At 38.3% G+C, this 18,784-nt stretch overlaps 1 protein-coding gene across 17 annotated transcripts in view; it reads left to right on the forward strand.

Moving 5' to 3' along the window:
- The window catches only part of mycbp2 (MYC binding protein 2), an 88,578-nt gene that overhangs the window by 23,446 nt on the left and 46,348 nt on the right, over nt 1-18,784 (forward strand). For 12 of the 17 annotated variants that reach the window (XM_039683385.2, XM_039683388.2, XM_039683392.2 and 9 more), the window contains exons 10-31: nt 361-499; nt 622-698; nt 4,100-4,304; nt 4,389-4,553; nt 5,205-5,363; nt 6,293-6,497; nt 8,481-8,626; nt 9,500-9,610; nt 10,195-10,299; nt 12,488-12,607; nt 12,780-12,861; nt 13,199-13,316; nt 13,411-13,615; nt 13,711-13,864; nt 14,329-14,501; nt 16,308-16,433; nt 16,615-16,742; nt 16,850-16,941; nt 17,273-17,407; nt 17,491-17,574; nt 17,665-17,761; nt 18,441-18,633. In XM_039683385.2, the coding sequence (XP_039539319.2) occupies nt 361-499; nt 622-698; nt 4,100-4,304; nt 4,389-4,553; nt 5,205-5,363; nt 6,293-6,497; nt 8,481-8,626; nt 9,500-9,610; nt 10,195-10,299; nt 12,488-12,607; nt 12,780-12,861; nt 13,199-13,316; nt 13,411-13,615; nt 13,711-13,864; nt 14,329-14,501; nt 16,308-16,433; nt 16,615-16,742; nt 16,850-16,941; nt 17,273-17,407; nt 17,491-17,574; nt 17,665-17,761; nt 18,441-18,633 (3,019 nt within the window). The remainder of the gene's footprint in view (nt 1-360; nt 500-621; nt 699-4,099; nt 4,305-4,388; nt 4,554-5,204; nt 5,364-6,292; nt 6,498-8,480; nt 8,627-9,499; nt 9,611-10,194; nt 10,300-12,487; nt 12,608-12,779; nt 12,862-13,198; nt 13,317-13,410; nt 13,616-13,710; nt 13,865-14,328; nt 14,502-16,307; nt 16,434-16,614; nt 16,743-16,849; nt 16,942-17,272; nt 17,408-17,490; nt 17,575-17,664; nt 17,762-18,440; nt 18,634-18,784) is intronic. The other 5 variants (XM_039683386.2, XM_089133360.1, XM_039683398.2 and 2 more) reach the window with 3 other exon arrangements.

Here is an 18,784-nt window from a genome sequence, read left to right on the forward strand (position 1 = left end):
CAATCAGTAAATAGTCATTACTGCTGTGTTGCTTGGACACTTCGGTGCTTGAAGCTTTCTCTTTCGTTAGTTTAGCCACTGTTTCAAATAGATACCTAGGATTATGTTTATTTTCTTCTAATAGGGTTGAAAAATAAGCAGACCTAGCTGTTTTTAAGGCCTCTCTGTACGCAATTGAGCTCCTTCCATGAAATCCGACATGAAGAGTATCCTTTTGCAGCTCAGCTTAAGCGTTTAATAACTGTAAAATTGTGCTTAAGCGTTTATGCTCGCTTGATGTTACGTCGTGCAGATGTAGGCGCACTAGAAAGAGGCAGTGTTTTTATGATAATTAATGTTTGTGTGTTTTGGTTTATTTAGGACGGCTTTGTGGTGCGGATCTACGCCACCAGCTCAGACCCGGCCCTACAGCAGGAACTGCAGCTCAAACTGGCCAGGAAGTGTCTTCATGCCTGTGGCATCTCCCTCTTTGACCTGGAGAAAGACCTTCATATCATCAGTAAGACCAGTGCTTCAGTGCACACACATCTATGCATGCAATCAGTGTTTAGGAGGAAGCAAGTGTTGAAATGAACTGACTTGGTGTTGTCTCGTTTGTGGCGTGTGTGTTTCTGTCCTCAGGCACAGGGTTTGATGAGGAAGCAGCGTTGATTGGAGCTGGCAGAGAGTTTGCTTTGATGAAAACGGCATCTGGGAAGGTAGACATACCTCCCTATATTCCTCAGTGTCTCTTCATTCATATTTAACTGAATCTGTGTTTCAGAAATGTTTGATTCTTCTTCATGTGGTGGTGAAAGTATTTCTGTCATGCATAATTACAGCATTGGATTAGAGGTAGAGATAAAGCAGATCAGGATTGGGTAAATCCCAGTAAGCGCGAAGAACATGTTTTAGTTTTAAGAAATTATACATCTGTTCGTCTATCAAATGCGCCTTTGCTCCCTCCCCGTTCTGTGATTGGTTCCCTATTTCAGGGGAAAATTTGGTTCATGGTTTTCCAGACTGCCTAGCAGCGCGAATAAAATCGCACTGCGGCAAGGCAGAATGGGGAAACCCAGGCTAATTTTTTATGAGAATCTAACGAGAATCTCCTTTGTAAATCCTAAAATAATTATATACAAAAATTAATTACATTGAACACATTACAGTAATGAGAATTTTTAGAAATTTTCTTTATGCACAATATAATTTTTTTTCTTAAATTATTTTCAAATTTTTATCTTCACATATATCACTCCGCCTTTGCTTGTGTTAGTATAAATCCTTACTAGAACTAATTCAAATGATTTTGTACGATTGGAGATGACTGGGTCTGTTGAGTAGTAATAAAAAGGCACTGATGCATCGTCCTTATTAAATTCAGCTAGTTGCACATTCATCTGACCATTTAACATGTACATTTATTTTGTAATCCTCGTAAATGTACAAGTGTAGGTTGTGCGAGTGAGTATGTGTGTGCCTGTTTGTTTCTCCAGTGTGTGAGAGTTCACACTAGGTCTGGCTGGCAGGGCTGATGGCAGTAATGGTGTCTCTTGTGTGAAAGGGACGGCAGCAGCAGAGAAGGCAGCCTGTAGAGCCGCACACATGCTTAAATAACTGGAAGTAATTTGATTATTCTACGCTTCCAGTTGAACGCCGAGGCTCTTTGACACTCTGTGAGGCTGGAGTGTTTGAGAGGCCAAAGAGAGCACAGCTTGTGTGTATTTACAAGTATTTATACAAATAAAGGGGAATGGACAGGCTCCAAAACTGACACACAATAAGCACTAAATGCAAGTACAAATTGGTTTTGGCCAGTGCATAAAACAATTTAATGGTAACTTGATTAGGATTTGGAAAAAAAATTGTTCTGTTAAGTAATGACAGTAAATGGTTTATTATCTCAGTTGAACTGCCGTTGTCAGGTCACAGGTGTGGCAAAAAGTTCAATTTGGACACTGGGTGTGTTCTGAAGTGTTGGAGTGTGTATCAGGCCTCATGAGATATGGGTGCTGCTGTAGGTTTATCATTCTTTAAAACTTATCTGGAGATTATCCAGTCCAGTGAGCATAGCAGTAAAAACAGGCCTGAATGAGTCATGGCTGGGCAACTTTCCTAATAAATGCTGTGGCCGGTAATAGAAGAGAAGGTTGTGTAGTTCTTTGCACACATACATTAATGGACTGCAAAATGCTGATGTGTGTTTTCTGTCATCATCGATTTGTAGTCCTTTTGTTTCCATTCCAGAAGTACTGTATTTATCAATATATTTTAATTGGTTTTTCATTTTAAATTGAGAATACACACTGTGTATAATATATATAAATATATATATATATATATATATATATATGTGTGTGTGTGTGTGTATATGTATAATTTTAAATGAAGATTTTATTTTAATTATAAGAATTTTAGTATTTCATAGAATTAATATTTAAATACTAATGGTATATGTATGTGTATCTGACCTACCAAATCTTTTTCATATTTGTCTTCAAATACAAGACATGTAACATCAGGTTTGTTGAATGATCCCAAGCGTCGTGTGCTTTTGCGAGGCACGTATTCAAATTGCACGATTGCACTTTTGTGAGCTAAAAGGGCAATTTCAGAAACTTCACAGTCATTTTAAGAAGAATTGTATGGTGCTGCTTAGTTTTTTTATTTTTTATTTTTTTTTGGGAACAACTGGTAACTACAGGATATTGCAGTGCGAATATCCTGTCTAGGGCTGCAAACTGACATATTTAGTTTTTCTTTAGCCTTTGTGATCTGAAGAAATACAGGAATAGAGGGGTAATTTTTGGGGAGAGCAAAATAAAAAATAATTAAAATCAAGAAAATTATAATTTTTTACTCAAAGACTTTATCTTTTGAGTACGAACCATCTATTAAGGGCTTAATGTTTTTTTTTGTTTTTGGTTCACACATTGGTTTTCAGGAACTAACACAAACCTCTTGAAAGTTTAAAAATAGATCTCTTCAAATGAGATAAAAATCTCTTCACTTGAGTTTGCATAGGGCACACAGTTTTTTGGGATAAATTCTGTATAAAATAATTTAAATAATTGTAATTTTTATTATTAATAAATAATATATCGAACAAAATAAGAAGGATAAGGATATAACTGATTTACTGTTAAAAAGGGTTAAATAAATGTAAAATAATTAAATAAAATTAGTACAACTGTAAAATTACAACACTATTACAATACTATAATACCCTTCAAATTATATATTCTGTGGGCGATTGTCAGGACCAAAAAATGTTCGTCCAATCATTGCATTCAGTCCGTTGTTATAATTTTCACATACTCAGTGAGCGTTGCAAACAAACAGCAGCCACCTTTTACACTTCCATCTGAACCAAGACAACAAGCTTATGCTGCATTCACAACTTGTCATAATTACTGCAATTAATTAAGAGATGACAACCTGTGACGTTCTTCTCGGAGCTGTTCACATTCTCAGACACTCAACACTATAAACACTGAATTGAATCTGCAGCAGTGAGGTGGTAAAAGTCAGAGCTCTCTTAAGTTGTTTGTTCATTGTTATTGTAATGTTATGTGCTTTGAGACATGAGGTAATTTGACTCCTTTTCTCACGGCGTTTTGCAGACTTTGTTCTGGCTGTGGACGTTTATGTGTTTTGGAGAAGGCGTGTTTTTGGAGACGCTCTTTGGAGCTAGCTTGCTATTGCTAGCCTCTCTGAAATTGGCTACCCTACTTTTAATTACAGTCTGCATATTTTCACAATAGCTCTAAGCCATATAGTGATATTGATTTTATTTTGAAATATATTGTGTTGCTTTAAACCTGCCTAACATTTACAATTACAGGTTTAGAACGACATGAGGGTGAGTAAACAACGACAGCTATTGCATAGTTGTGTGAAGTATCCCTTTAATAGGCCAATCAGGCACAGTTATTGTCTGGTGCGAAATAGTTGTCCTGTCACTTGACTGTACTTGAATGCCTTAACTAGTGTTCTTGAGTGCCATTTCAGCGGTTCATTCTTGTAATCTGAAAGAGGTATTGGTTTGTGCCATTGCACACAGGCTTGGTAACACACAAGGGAGATGTAAACGTGATTGTTTTCCTCTCCACTAATGCAGATCTACTATACTGGGAAGTATCAGAGCCTCGGCATCAAGCAGGGCGGCCCGTCGGCTGGGAAGTGGGTGGAGCTGCCGGTCACCAAGTCGCCCAAGTTTGTGCAGTTTTCAGTGGGCCATGATGGCTCTCACGCCCTGCTGGTGGCAGAGGATGGGAGCGTCTTCTTCACGGGCTCCGCCAGCAAAGGGGAGGACGGAGAGTCAAGTATGAACCGAATTATTATCATGTACATACTTGATATGACACAATGATTAATGGTCAACCTCTTATAATGGTGTCTGTCTTTAGCAAAGAGCAGGAGACAACCAAAGCCCTACAAACCCAAGAAGATGATCAAACTCGAGACCAAGACGGCCATCTACACAGCCTGCAACAATGGCAGTAGCAGTATTGTCACTAAAGATGGAGAGCTTTTCATGTTTGGCAAGGATGCCATTTACAGCGACAGTACCTGTAAGTACCTGTTAAAGATGGCAGGGAAGAAATGATGGCCTATCATATTGCTGTCTGTAAAACCATATATCTGTCCTCTGTGGGAGAGATTATTTAGAGGCAGTACATGATCCACATCCATAAATGGGGGATCTATTTAGAAAACTCCATATTTGGATGTTCAGATTATGTACATAAACAGTTTCTTTTTTTTTACTTTAATCATTGGATTTCTGCCAGTTTATCTTTGCTGATATAGCAAATATTCTAGCAGTTGATGGCCTACATACAGGATACTTAGTTTTGCAATTTATATATATATATATATGCAAATACTGTCATCCATGATTGCTGCATTGCTGCATATTAAATATGTGTTGCCCATTTGGCTCTATGAAATCAGTTTTATTTTTTCCCTGAATTAATATTTCTGGGTTCACAAAACTTGTACAATTTGACAATTTATTAAAAGTTTAACAACAAAAAAATTTTTTTTAGGGCCCATACAATCTGTTTTTTTTTCTTTCTCAAATTCGGTTTTATTCTTCCCACATTTCGTGTTTTCCGTTTGAATTATTCTGGATTCTATTTTAATGTTTTAATTAAACTTTAATAATCAAAGATATTAGCATGCATGATTATTTTTTTCCATGTTTTATTTTTGACTTGCAGGTCAGGTGTCAGATCTGAAGGGACAGTTTGTAACTCAGGTAGCCATGGGAAAAGCGCACACTTGTGTCCTGACCAAGAGCGGGGAGGTGTGGACATTTGGAGTGAACAACAAGGGCCAGTGTGGTCGAGATACTGGAGCCATGAGCCAGGCAGGGAAAGGTGAGAACCGTTTAATCAAAACCAAACATGAAACTGTACATTTATATACAAGCAAAAGCCCTGAATATATAAAATTAAGTAATTCTTGACCGTCCTGGGAAAGTTCTACCGAATAGAATGATGGGTACAATGCAACATTTTCTATATCTTTTGTGGAGTTTCTTCTCAAGAAAATGAAATGGATTTTTTTATTTTTATTTTGACGGTATGTTCAGCTACTTGTATTTATTTCTGATGTGTTGTGCTGAGTAGCTTCACCCACAGTAAAATCTCATTAGTTCAAAATCCTAATCCACATAGATAAACTACACATCTAATATTTATTAGAAGAAAAATACTTGATGCTCCAAATTAGTGATCATCCGATATATCGTCAATGGCGTTATATCAAGGTTATATCAATTTTTTTTTTAGTGTATTCATATAGAATTGTTATGTGCATGAATTATTAAAGAAAACACACAAAGTTATTATATTGTTGTGACAGTGTTTTATCCCTTAAAACTAATCTTTGATCACCAAAATTACATATTTTGTTTACATAACGGTATTAGTCTACCATTACTCCAAATTTATTTGAAAGGAAATCTGTTGGTATGAAATTGAATTTTCATGACTTATTTTAGAAATAAATTCACACGTAATGTTATTATATTGTTACAACTGTGTAAAATATATGGTTTGAAGCAAAACATGATTTATATTAGTGGGCCAACGAGTGACAAGCCGTCTTGTGATGTACTGTAACTGTCATTTAAATAAATTCTATTGCCGAAAAAATGGTGTTCACATTCATGTACAAGATGATGTATTCAGAAATATTTATGTCTGACCATAACTAACAGAGCCAACTGAGATTCAGATTCACAATGTCGGGTTGTGTAGTCAGCTGCGTTTGAAAGCATGTGTTTAATGTGTTCCTGTCGTAGCGTTTGGTGTTGAGAACATGGCCACCGCCATGGACGAGGACTTGGAGGACGAGCTTGACGAGAAGGAGGAGAAATCTATGATGTGTCAGCCAGGCATGCACAAGTGGAAGCTGGACCAGTGTATGGTGTGCACAGTGTGCGGAGACTGCACTGGGTACGGCGCTAGCTGTGTGAGCAGTGGCCGACCTGACAGAGTGCCAGGAGGGTGAGAGAAACCAAACAACACGCACAAATCACCGTAATCCAGCTATTATTTCAGAACAAGAACTGTATTGCCATACAGTATTTTTTTTTTTCCATTGTAAAATAACTACTAAAAAATTTCTTTATTTGTTTTTGCAGTATTGAAATTTCATTTTTAGAAAAAAAGTCAACTTTTAGCTTTTAAATTTCTTACAAATTATTTTCTTAAATCTTTCATTGTATATGTTTAGAACAGTGGTTCTCAAAGTGGGGTCCGCGGACCCCTGGTGGTCCGTGAACTAATGCCAGGGGGTCCGCGAAATAATTTATAACAACCTAACGTTTTTTTCCGTGCTATGAGTCATGTTTTCTTTATCATATGAAAACATGCTGTTTATTCCTAAGTTACTTATAATGCATTTAACATCAAACAATACAAATTAAACACTTAAGTTTTCTATAGATAATCTATGTCTTTGCGTCAAGTAGACTATTCGCTATTGATTTTGCGCGACGTGCGCCAGAAGAAGACAGAGAGACGGCATGAACCCGCATCCGGTTGTTTTCTGTATTTTTAAAAGGCAAGACATTTTGTAGTCATTTATAATGTAGCCTATACACAAATACAAAAAATTGACACTTTACCGTTTCGAATGATGCACTCTTGTCTTATCTATGACCATAAATAAGAGTATTCCTGTTTCCACTGCTGAGGAAAAATTCCCACGTAATCGCGCGCCGGCGTCTCGCGTGCGTGCACAATAGTCAGTTCTAGCACTGCTACTGTAGATTTGAAATTAGAAGTCTGATCATTATCAAAATAAAAGTGCATAGTGACAGGGCCGTACCCACAATTGAGGTTGCAAGGATGCACATCGCGATGATAACTGACCTTCTCATCTGAGGTGCTTCAGCAGACTAACAACGACATCTCAATGTCAAAATGTTTGAGTCGGAGTGAACTCAAAGTTCCCCGCACGACGTTTCAGTCAACGGTCATAAAGTACGAGATAAAGTAGGCCTAAATTAACATAAACTAAACAGCTGTTTTAGATAAAAGTTTTAAAAAACGACCGAAACAATCAGTTTGCAAAGTATTAATCAAGCTCAAGTTTAACAAGGAAAACGCAGGTCAAGAGAAACATACTGTGCCCATGAGATTAACATTATGGATTCATATATTTAACATATACTGTATGTTTTTTTTTTAGCTAATTACAGTAGCTCAAATTAACAACGCACGCACCTATTAAACATAATGCCATTATCATTGTATTTATAGGCTTTATTTGTGTGCAGAATAGGCCTAATCATTGAAACATTTCTCTTTTAAGGCCATTCCTGTTTGGAATATGTGATTGTGTTTCGTGACATCTTGACAAAAAAAAATTTATGCCACTGCTCACTGACATGCTTCTAAATCTATAGTTATCCAATTGTGGGGCCTTAAAACACCTTAAAATGCACGTGTAGATCAAGAACATCAAATATTCCTAAGTGAGGGATCCTAAGTGATTCCTAGCAAGATCACTTTTGGGACCTCAGTAGGCTATTTAGAAATTCCTGCATAGTACCCTAGGTGGAGACCATTAATTTTGTGCAAGAATATTTCATTAGCCACTCAGACATTAACTTTGTGCTTAATAACGGTTATAAATATGAGGGGGGTCCTTGGAAATTTTTTTCCCCTGAAAGGGGTCCCTGGCACCAAAATGTTTGAGAACCCCTGGTTTAGAACACTTGGGCCTGGTCTTTTTTCCTACTTTTGTTGAAAAAATAAATGTACAAAAGTTGAATGATTTATTTTTAATTCACTTTAATTGAAAGTATCATGATTAAATTCTACTGAAATTCTTTTTTTTAATTATAAAAGTAGAAAAAAAGAAAGCTGTATTGTAATGAGAGTAGTGGCTATTTGTTACTTTTTAAGTGTGATATTTACTCTCATCAATATCTATAGCACTGCTGCAGTCCTTATCCTTTTATGTGTATCTCTCCTCTGCAGGATTTGTGGCTGCGGCTCTGGTGAGTCTGGCTGTTCGTCATGTGGCTGCTGTAAGGCTTGTGCCAGAGAGCTGGATGGTCAGGAGGCCAGGCAGAGAGGAATCTTTGATGCTGTGAAAGAAATGATACCGCTGGACCTGCTCTTAGGTACTGAGGTGTCATCCAATCACATTCGTTACAGCTCCATAGCCATCAAATCATATCTCTTTCCTGTCTGTGAGCCATTTTCATGTCAAATGTTGAACCATACTGTCTGCATGCAATGAAGTGTTCCGATTAGGGAAGGGCAGAATGAAAATACAACAATTAAAAATTAAACAACATCTTTAAAATATTAAGTCACCATGAAACGCAAGTTGTAATGGTCTTTTCTTGCCTATTGTGGTATAAATTCGAGTGAAATGGTTTCTCAAACAAGGAAAAAATTTTAGTGCGGCACTATTGCTGTGATGTCATGTGAGTGACAGGTTGTCCCGCCCTCGTATTAGTAAACACGTCATCATAGAATAATTAAAGTTAAATAATTTATAATATATGCAAAATGCCATACAAAATAAGAATTGTCCATTTTGATTTCATGGTGACTTTAATAACCAAGTGGCAAAAAATTAATTAATATATATGTATTTTTTTTGGGGTCAAGTTGTAATTTTAGCTGCCAAAAATAATGAAAAAATAAAATGATAATTATAATATGCATTGCAATAAATAAAGAAATAAATGTATTGCAGCGTTCATAAAAACTATATTGGTCGATCACTAATTTCTAAAATGTCAGCTATCATACTGTCCAGTCCTAATGGAGATCATTGGTCACTGGCTGCTTTGGCAATGTTGTCTCTGTATATTTGCCTAGTGAAGCAGCACTGTGTGTGTGTGTGTGTTTTGTTGGGATCACCTCGCTGCTCTTGTCTCTCACTGTCTTGCATTGCGTCTCATTCTCATCATTCACCTGCCTGTGTTGTTTCTCGTTTGTCTCCTCCTTTTGGCCCCGCCTGTGCTGGACCTCTGTTATTTTAGCTGTGCCTGTCCCTCCTCCCCCAGGCGTCAATATAGAGGAGCACATCCAGATTCGACAGGAGGAGAAGAGACAGCGCATCAATCGCCGGCACCGGATAGAGGAAGGTCGAGGTATGACGTCTACATGACCAGAATAAACCCAGACATGCCGCTCGTGTTTGACGCGCACACACACACCTCTCAATTATGACGTGTCGCTGCATAATAATGCAGATTTTTAAAAAACTACATTTTTTTATTTAAGGTTTTTATGTATGCCATCCAGCCCTAATAGTATAATTCTTTTTTTAACATCTAAACAAATTTTTTGGACCTAATTGAATGACAGGTCACTGCAAATGTTACTAATCCATCCCCATCAAAACATCTAATCATAATCCATTCTCCTGTTCACTCTGTCATATACAACCTTGATTATGAGCACTTCATACATTTTTCGTATAAAATTCCTCTGGGTTCATGGATGGAGTATTATTACCTACTGCATAATACTCCAAAAGGGGTCTGATCGCCCGAACTCTCAGCCTTCTACTTTACATTTGCTTCTCTTCTCTGGGTCTGGGAGTGGGTTGCTTGTCGGAATTCCCTTCTTGCTTGTGTTTTCATAATGTACCATGTGTTATGTACCATGTTTTATTTTCCATTTGTGAGATGCTTTTCCCCATGCATGTGAAAGTTTCTTTCTCCCCCCATAGGCCCCCTTGTTTTCCCTGGTCCCCTTTTTATGAACCAGCGTGAGCAGGTGCTAGCAAGAATAAGACCCCTTCAGGCCTTTAAGCTAATGCGGGAGAGACTCAAAGGTACTGCGGTCTTCACTACAGACTCCACCTGGAGCCCCATAATGCCGTTTTTCCTTCTTTCAACAAACTGTACTTCACTGCTTTCTTTGGTCCCAATAACATCTCTCTCTGCCTGCATCTATTCCTCTCCCTCTCTGGTGAAAGAATAAAGACCTAACTTTACTACCTCTTTTCTCTTCCTAAGAGTCAATTGCCCATATGTTGTATGCTGTGTGCATTGAACAATCAGATGAAAAATATCATTGCTAAAGTTTACGATTTAAACCAAATGGGCTCTTTTATTTTTTAAGTTATTTTTAGCCATTTTGCATCTGCCACATGTGTGTTTTGGTAAGGCGGGATGTGTTGCAAGATGCTGCAATATATCGGTAGACATGTGGGTCAGACATGATTTTGACCACTTCATTAAGTGTTGTTTTGTAGACCATAATCGCTCGACCTATTCGATATTCTGTAATTAAATCAACAAATTGAATATTCGAAAATCGTAACGACATTCCTACTGCTTTATTAATGTCCAGCATAAGACCCGGACACCCCCACACAAATGTGGCTTTTTGTTAATGACTGTCCTACTACAGGAGTTAACACAGAGTAACAGCTCACTACCAGTTACAAAAGACGCAGTCTGTCACAGGCAATTCTAGTTGCATTTTTCATCAATTAATTTCTTAAATTATCCCTTGACTATGTTCTGGCCCGCCATCTAGTGTGAATTTTTTTTTTGGCCCGGTGCCAACCTGACTTGCCGACCTCTGGACTAGAGAATTGTCATGTTATGGTAATTATTATTGGGAAAACAGAGGCGAAATCCTCACTTAAAATAGCACTTTTTTTTTTTTTTTCCCTTGCAAACTGGCTTTTAAGTTGTCATATTTTTCACGAGGGCTTAAAATAAATCCTAGTGCATGGCCAATATAAATAGAACTCAATGCTTTGTAGTTACTTTAAGAAACATTGAAATAATAGTCCTGCTAATTGCCCTTCTAAATTTGCCCAATCCAATATCTAGGTCAATATCAGACCTATTTTATTATTAAAGTAATAGTTCACCAAAAAAATCAGTTATTATTTACCCACATTCATGTCATTCCAAACCCATTTGCTGTTATTGTATTAGTTAACATTTATATTTTCTCAATTTATCTGTCATAAAAAGGGATTTTTCTAGAATTGCATCTCTTTTTATGCCTCTCTTTTCCATACAAAAGCAGTATATTGTTGGCTGATAGAGGGACAGAGTGTCTCACTTTCATCTGTTATCTCCTCCAACATGATTTATTGCGGCAGTAGTTGCCGATTTCATCTTTTTTTCTGATTTATGGGTGGAAACTAGTGTTAGGCTGCAATTCTGCCACCTATAAAGTTGGCATGTCAAACAGTTACTGGCAATGGATTATTTACCATGTTATGTGTAGTATTAACATGAAATCGGTATTTCAATTTTTAAATGTCATGGTTATCATTAATACTGGTATTGCGACACCCCTAGTCCATAGTGACCACAACTGCCAGGCTCCAAAAATGACAAAAAAATATATAACTGTATGATCAAACAAATCCATATGTGTTCCATGTTCCAAATATTTCTCTAAAAATATTCCGACACATAAAGAACCAGTGCATCTTTTGAAATTAAACCTGAACCTAAATAAAATTCTAGAACTACTTCAAAAGGGGAATATTATCATTGGTAATGGATGATATCCCATGTTCTATTCTTTTCATTAATTTCAGGACATTTCCACTCTGTTTTTAACACCGTTTTGTATTCAAATTAAGCGTAGTCCTCTGCTGTGCACGGAATCGATACGAAAGCAGCTGATCCACACCATCTCAATCAGTCAAGAGTAAAAGGAGCCCACTTTTCTTGTTCCTCCTTTGGGTTTGTGCCACAAATCAATGGGAGATCTATTTTATTAACCCCAGAGAGAGAGTTTTTAAAGATGTGTGTACAATCACAACTTCCCGCTCAGTTTATCTCCTCGCCCTGTATTCTGTTCCATCAGTGTCCACGCATGCCAATACTTCACTTCTTCTCTGTTGTTCTTCTTTCTTCTGAGGCACCAGATCATTTCTCTTCCCAGGTCGTTAACAGTCCCCAGAATCACCTGCTGCCTTAAGACATCCATCTCGTCTCTTGCTGTCCTTGTCTGCCCTTCACCTCACGGTGTGTTCTGTGTTACAGATGGCAGCAGTGAACGTGGGGACAAAGATGCCAGTAAGATCACTACATATCCTCCTGGGTCCGTACGCTTCGACTGTGAGCTGCGAGCCGTGCAGGTCAGCTGCGGTTTCCACCACTCCGGTGAGTGAACATCTCTTCTGACCTTGATAATGTCAAAGGAAGCTATTGTTCATGTTCCCTTTATTATATTTTGGATCAATATGCTCCTATTTTATGATATGGTAAGTATGAATTGAAGTTCTATATCCATTTGTAATGGTAATCCTGTTTTTTTAATATATTTTTTTTGCAGTGGTATTAATGGAGAATGGAGATGTTTACACCTTCGGTTATGGACAACATGGACAACTTGGACATGGAGATGTTAATTCTAGGTAATGAGGTTTTTGAGGGAATGCAGTTGTCAAGTTGCAATTTTAATAAATAAATAAATAAATAAAACTAAATAAAATAATAAGCCATTATAATTATGCTCCAAATAAATAAAATATAAATATAAATAAAATTAATAAAAATAATATATATTTGTATTATTATTTGTTAACTCTATTTTTAATATTTATTTAATTTTTTAATTTATGTATTTACTTATTTTTTTTAATTTTGTATTTATTTACTTGTTTGTATTTTATATTTTATTATTATTATTATTATTTTTAAATGATTTTAAATATCAACTCATGGCTCCTTTGATTTTACCCACACACACAGAGGATCTCCCACTTTGGTGCAAGCTCTGCCTGGCCCCAGTACTCAGGTGACAGCAGGCAGTAACCACACTGCAGTGCTTCTCATGGATGGACAGGTCTTCACCTTCGGGAGTTTCTCAGTAAGTTAGCCGTTTCAGTAATTAAGTCTTTTTAAATTGGCCTGGTTTTATGTTGGTTGAGAACCTGAAGCTATATCTTGTGTTGTGTCAACAGAAAGGACAGTTAGGGCGACCCATCCTAGACATGCCCTACTGGAACGCTAAGCCCTCGCCAATGCCCAACATTGGTGCCAAGTACGGCCGAAAGGCAACTTGGATTGGGGCCAGCGGTGATCAAACCTTCCTTAGAATCGACGAGGCGCTAATCAACTCCCACGTCCTGGCCACCTCCGAGATTTTTGCTAGCAAACACATCATCGGTATGTTCTCTTGCTTGATTCACTTGTGTGGTTTAAAGGGCGTATGCGTCGTCTACTGTTAAAGTCTTTGTTGACTCTCATTCTGGTCTCTCTAGGTTTAGTTCCAACATCTGTATCTGAGCCTCCTCCCTTCAGATGCCTACTTATCAATAAACTGGACGGGAGCTGCCGCACCTTCAATGACTCGGAGCAGGAGGATCTCCAGGGTTTCGGCCTCTGTTTGGACCCCGTCTATGATGTCATCTGGAGGTGAGGTTCATAGCTGTCTGGAGTCAGCTGACACCCTAAAATCAGTAAATTATTGTTGATTCACCCTGTTGTTGTTCTTTTCGTTTTTGGACCACAAAAGGAGAATTAAAAAGTAAATGATGTCTGTATAATGGCAGTGAATTGCGACCAGCATTAAGCTTTTTTAAAAGAGGCGCAAAAGTATCATAGAATGATCCCATGCAACAAAAAACTCTCCTTTTGTGGTCCATAAAAGAAAAAAGGGCATATTACAGCATTAGAACAACACCAGGGTGGGTAAATTACAACTTAATTTTCATTTTAGAGTGAACTATCCCTTTAATAATAATGTCAAAATGCCACATTAAAACACTATACACAATTTCTCAGGGTTTCAGTGGTGTTCTACTGGCGATAAATTCTATTTTTATGGAATATTTAAACCGCTATATATTCTCAACGAAGCCGTCTCACTGTTCTTTCAGGTTCCTACCTGCCACACGTGAGATGTGCTGCTATAACGCCGTGATAGCAGATGCCCGTGTGCCTTCTGCTTCGGACATCCAGGCCCTCTGCAGCATCCTGAGTCCTGAACTGGCTCTTCCTTCGGGCTCCCACGCCAGCACCACCCGTTCCCATGGAGCGCTGCACATCCTGGGTACCACAACATCATTCTACCTCAGCTTTACTCTATTTGATGTGCAGTTCACAGCACTCACTTCTCAAGCAGGATCTCAAAACCTGTCAGGAATGAAGTCACTTGATGACAGAACATTCAACGCTTTCTTGCTCATTGAGCTCTTTGACTGACGTTGTCTAAGGAAGTGTGGCAGTCTTTTTGCGTTGTGTCCGACAAATACAATTTTCTTTGTTTGAAAATAAGGAACCATTTTATTATGAAAACACACTGTAACTTTTAGAACTTCTTTCCTAGTAAAGAAAGAACGTATTAAAGCAGCAAAAACACCTCATTCTACAGTTCATACTATAGAGTGGTGAATATATTTGAGCATGTGACTACATCTACATGCAAATTATGCTTATTTCCACGGTGAGGTAGTTTAGAAGAAGTAGGATAGAAGCTATAATTTTAACACTGAACAGAACAACAAAATGGTAAATGCGGCCAAGTCACTCAAACCTTGGATGTTTCTGTTTCTGGATGTGTGTAGCATCTACTGCTTTGCAGATCCTTCAGACGGATTCTTAAGCGTTACAAATGAGTGCCTTAAGTTCCTTTTTTTAATGTTTTAAATATTGTTGATCTTTTTTTTTTTATGAGGTATCTGTCATTGAAAAATTACGCAGTTTAAAAACTATATTAGACTTTCCAGGAAACTGCTGACTGTGACAGCGAATTAGCATACTGTGTAATTAACCTTTAACTCTCTAACCCTTAATTCTGAGGGTAATAGATGAGGTGGAAAATGGTCTGAATAAATGCAATTATGACTGAATTATTTTTTAAAGAAAAAGCATTTATTAACATTATAATTTGACCTCCGGAGGGGCTTGTATTAATTATAATACAAATTAAAGCTGCAAGCAGCGATGGGCGGGCCCTCGCACCTGTAGCGCGTCGGGGTGTGAGGCGGCCGAGTTGCATATTCTGCAGCTCGGCCAGTGCGGCTGTGCATTAGCTACGCTGCTTCGTTAAAGGTCACTTCCTGTTGCCAGCAGATGGCGCTATGTTTGTGGGTGAATGTCGGCATGTAGAGTTGTTCAGGGCGTGACTCTTGTCAAATGTGTAAAATTTCGTGCAGATCTGGGCATTTACAGCCAAGTTAGTACAACTTCCTGTTTCATGGCGAATCTTCGACGCCACGGACACGCCCATCGACGAAAACGCGCAGATAGCACAACTTTACATCGTCAATGCCTTTAGAAGGCACAGCAGAAATTTTAAGTCGATCCGACTAAATCCCTAGGAGGAGTTCGTTAAAGTACGGAGTCTGTAAATCGTCCAAAAATGGCCGCCAAATTCAAAATGGCGGACCTCCTGTCGAGTTTATGGTATGGGTTCTTGAGGCTTTTTTGTGCGTCTTGATATGATACACGTCCCCACCAAATTTCGTGCATGTAGGTTGAACGTGGACGAGGGGCTAATTTTTTCCAATTTTCTAGGTGGCGCTAGCGTGCCATTTTGCCCCGCCCATCTGCGAAACCCACAAAATACGAAATTTTTCACCAGTCCTGACATGCGTGCCAAATTTGGTGAGTTTTTGAGCATGTTGCGGCCCCGAAAATGGCACTTACTTTGCAGAAAAAAGAAAAAAAAAAATAACCCTAACAGTTTCAATAGGGTCCTCGCACTGTTAGTGCTCGGGCCCTAATAAAAGTCTCGGTCTCAGTTCACTGTGAAGCTGCTTTGATGCTATCTATATTGTTAAAAGCGCTATATAAATAAAGGTGACTTGATTCTTGTAGTTGTAGTGTGTCAGTTGTTGTTTTTGGTTCTGTGCAGGATGTCTGGACACACTGGCTGCGATGCAGGAGCTGAAGATGGGAGTGGCCAGTGCTGAGGAAGAGACTCAGGCTGTGATGAAGGTCTACTCTAAAGAGGACTACAGTGTGGTCAACCGCTTTGAGAGTGAGTTCATCCAAAATCATCTATATATTTATAGCTGTTAAATTCACATATAGCAGCTAGAGTGGAAAAACAGCCAGTAGTCAATCTTGAGTAAGTGATTTCATTGATTTACTTTAATTTTTCAATTAAAACGAAAGGTAAAAATTTGATTGATTGAGTTTTTGCACATTGTTTTTTTTAGGCCATGGAGGAGGCTGGGGTTACTCTGCCCACTCAGTGGAGGCCATCCGCTTCTGTGCCGACGCTGACATCTTGTTAGGGGGTTTGGGTCTTTTTGGAGGCAGAGGGGAGTACACTGCAAAGATCAAGGTCAGGTGCTTTCTGAGTGTTTCTGTAGTTTTGACCATCAGCCCACTTCATTCTGACGAGTTTACAGATTTTTGGTTTGTGATTGAAAGCTGTGATTGTGTTTGCAGCTGTTTGAGCTGGGTCCAGATGGAGGAGACCACGAAACTGATGGAGACCTACTGGCCGAGACAGATGTTCTGGCCTATGACTGTGCTGCTCGGTAGGCCTATATTCAAAACAATATCACTTCATTATTTCAAGAATGCTAGTTGAGTGGTGCATTTAGAGAGCAGGATATATGCCAGTTATGTATATCCTAAGGTAAATGCTATTTATAAATCAAGTATATTTATATAGCGCTTTTCAAAATAAGTGATATTTTAGTATCTCGGAAATTGCTTACTGTACCTTTAATGTGATGAACTATATCCTGCTAGTTTCTCAAACATTGACTGAAATATTTAAAAAACAGCAGGTGATTACAAGACAAAATGAGCAAAATGGCTTATAAAAACTGGTTATTTATGATGTTTTGTTTTATATATATGCAGGGAGAAGTACGCCATGATGTTCGATGAGCCTGTGCTGCTGCAGTTGGGCTGGTGGTATGTGGCGTGGGCTCGTGTATCTGGACCTAGCAGTGACTGCGGTTCACACGGCCAGGCAACCATCACCACTGATGATGGGTACGAACACACTTATTACTGTGATTCTTTTAGCATTATTATACTAGAAGACAAGGTTTATCATCATGAACTTTCTCCTGCAGTGTGGTGTTTCAGTTCAAGAGCTCAAAGAAATCAAACAACGGTACCGATGTGAATGCTGGACAAATACCTCAGCTGCTGTACAGGTAACGGAGAAATTTTTGTTCTGTGCCTGTTAATTTGATATATCAGGTGTATTATTTCATTCTCACACCTGTTTTGCTCTGATTTTCCAGGTTGCCCTCTAATGATGGTAACACATCCAAAGGAAAGCAGCAGACCAGTGAGCCTGTTCACATCCTCAAGCGTTCTTTCGCCAGGACCGTGTCTGTGGTATGTGTGCGCAAAAACATACTAATTGCTCATGGGCCAAATAATGTGAAGCATAAATGTTTTGTTTTTTTCCTCCAGAGCTAATGTTATCCTCAAAAATAGATTAAATGTAATTCATATTTACATACAGAGTACAGGATCTGTATACTTGATTGAAGTTGAAAATTGTGGAAGCCACTTTTTAGGCAAAATTGGAAATATTTTCATAGAAATTCAGAGAGTAAAAATAAAAATCGTCAGACTGTTTGCCCTTTTTTGTCATGGCAAGGACATAAATACACAATTACTTGCCAAATAACTTGCCACTTTTTAAACTAGATTACAAAAAGACATCTCTTTTCCAGCATTCCAGTTGGCATTGACCCATAAATATACTCATGCTCTGCTTCAAAAGTTTGACCTGCAATTTCCTGAAAAGGAAATGTTAGCATTACTAGCTTCTGTTTTCATAAAATATGCTTCTGTCTTATAAGAAATTGGCAAGGAACAGATGAACAGCAGCCAATTTGGAATGGTTTATACTTGAGTGTATTTTTATTGCATATTGTTATTTCAGGAAATCCCTTTACTATTAAGGCTTTTTTCCTGGTGGTCTATTCGCTTGTAATAGTCAAACAAACAAGCCAAGTTAATAAAAGGTCAGATCCTTGGTTCATTTCCAAGTTTGTTCTTGTTTTAGGACTGTTTTGAGTCTCTGCTGAGTATCCTGCACTGGAGCTGGACCACGCTGGTGTTGGGGGTGGAGGAACTGAGGGGACTGAAGGGTTTCCAGTTCACAGCTACTCTTCTGGACTTGGAACGCCTTCGGTTTGTTGGCACCTGCTGCCTGCGACTGTTGCGTGTCTACATCTGCGAGATCTTCCCCATTTCTGGTAGGACATCTCCTCTGCTGTTTAAAGGATGTTAAAGTGGTGGCCCACTAGCTGCTTTGTCAACTATCAATGGGAAATTGGCTGAAAAATTATCAACAAATTATATTACAAACATCTTAATTATCATTTTAAGAGGTCTCATATTTGAGTT

The sequence above is a fragment of the Pimephales promelas genome, chromosome 7, assembly GCF_988280905.1.
Source record: "Pimephales promelas chromosome 7, fPimPro1.hap1.1, whole genome shotgun sequence".
Classification (NCBI taxonomy): Eukaryota; Metazoa; Chordata; class Actinopteri; order Cypriniformes; family Leuciscidae; genus Pimephales; species Pimephales promelas.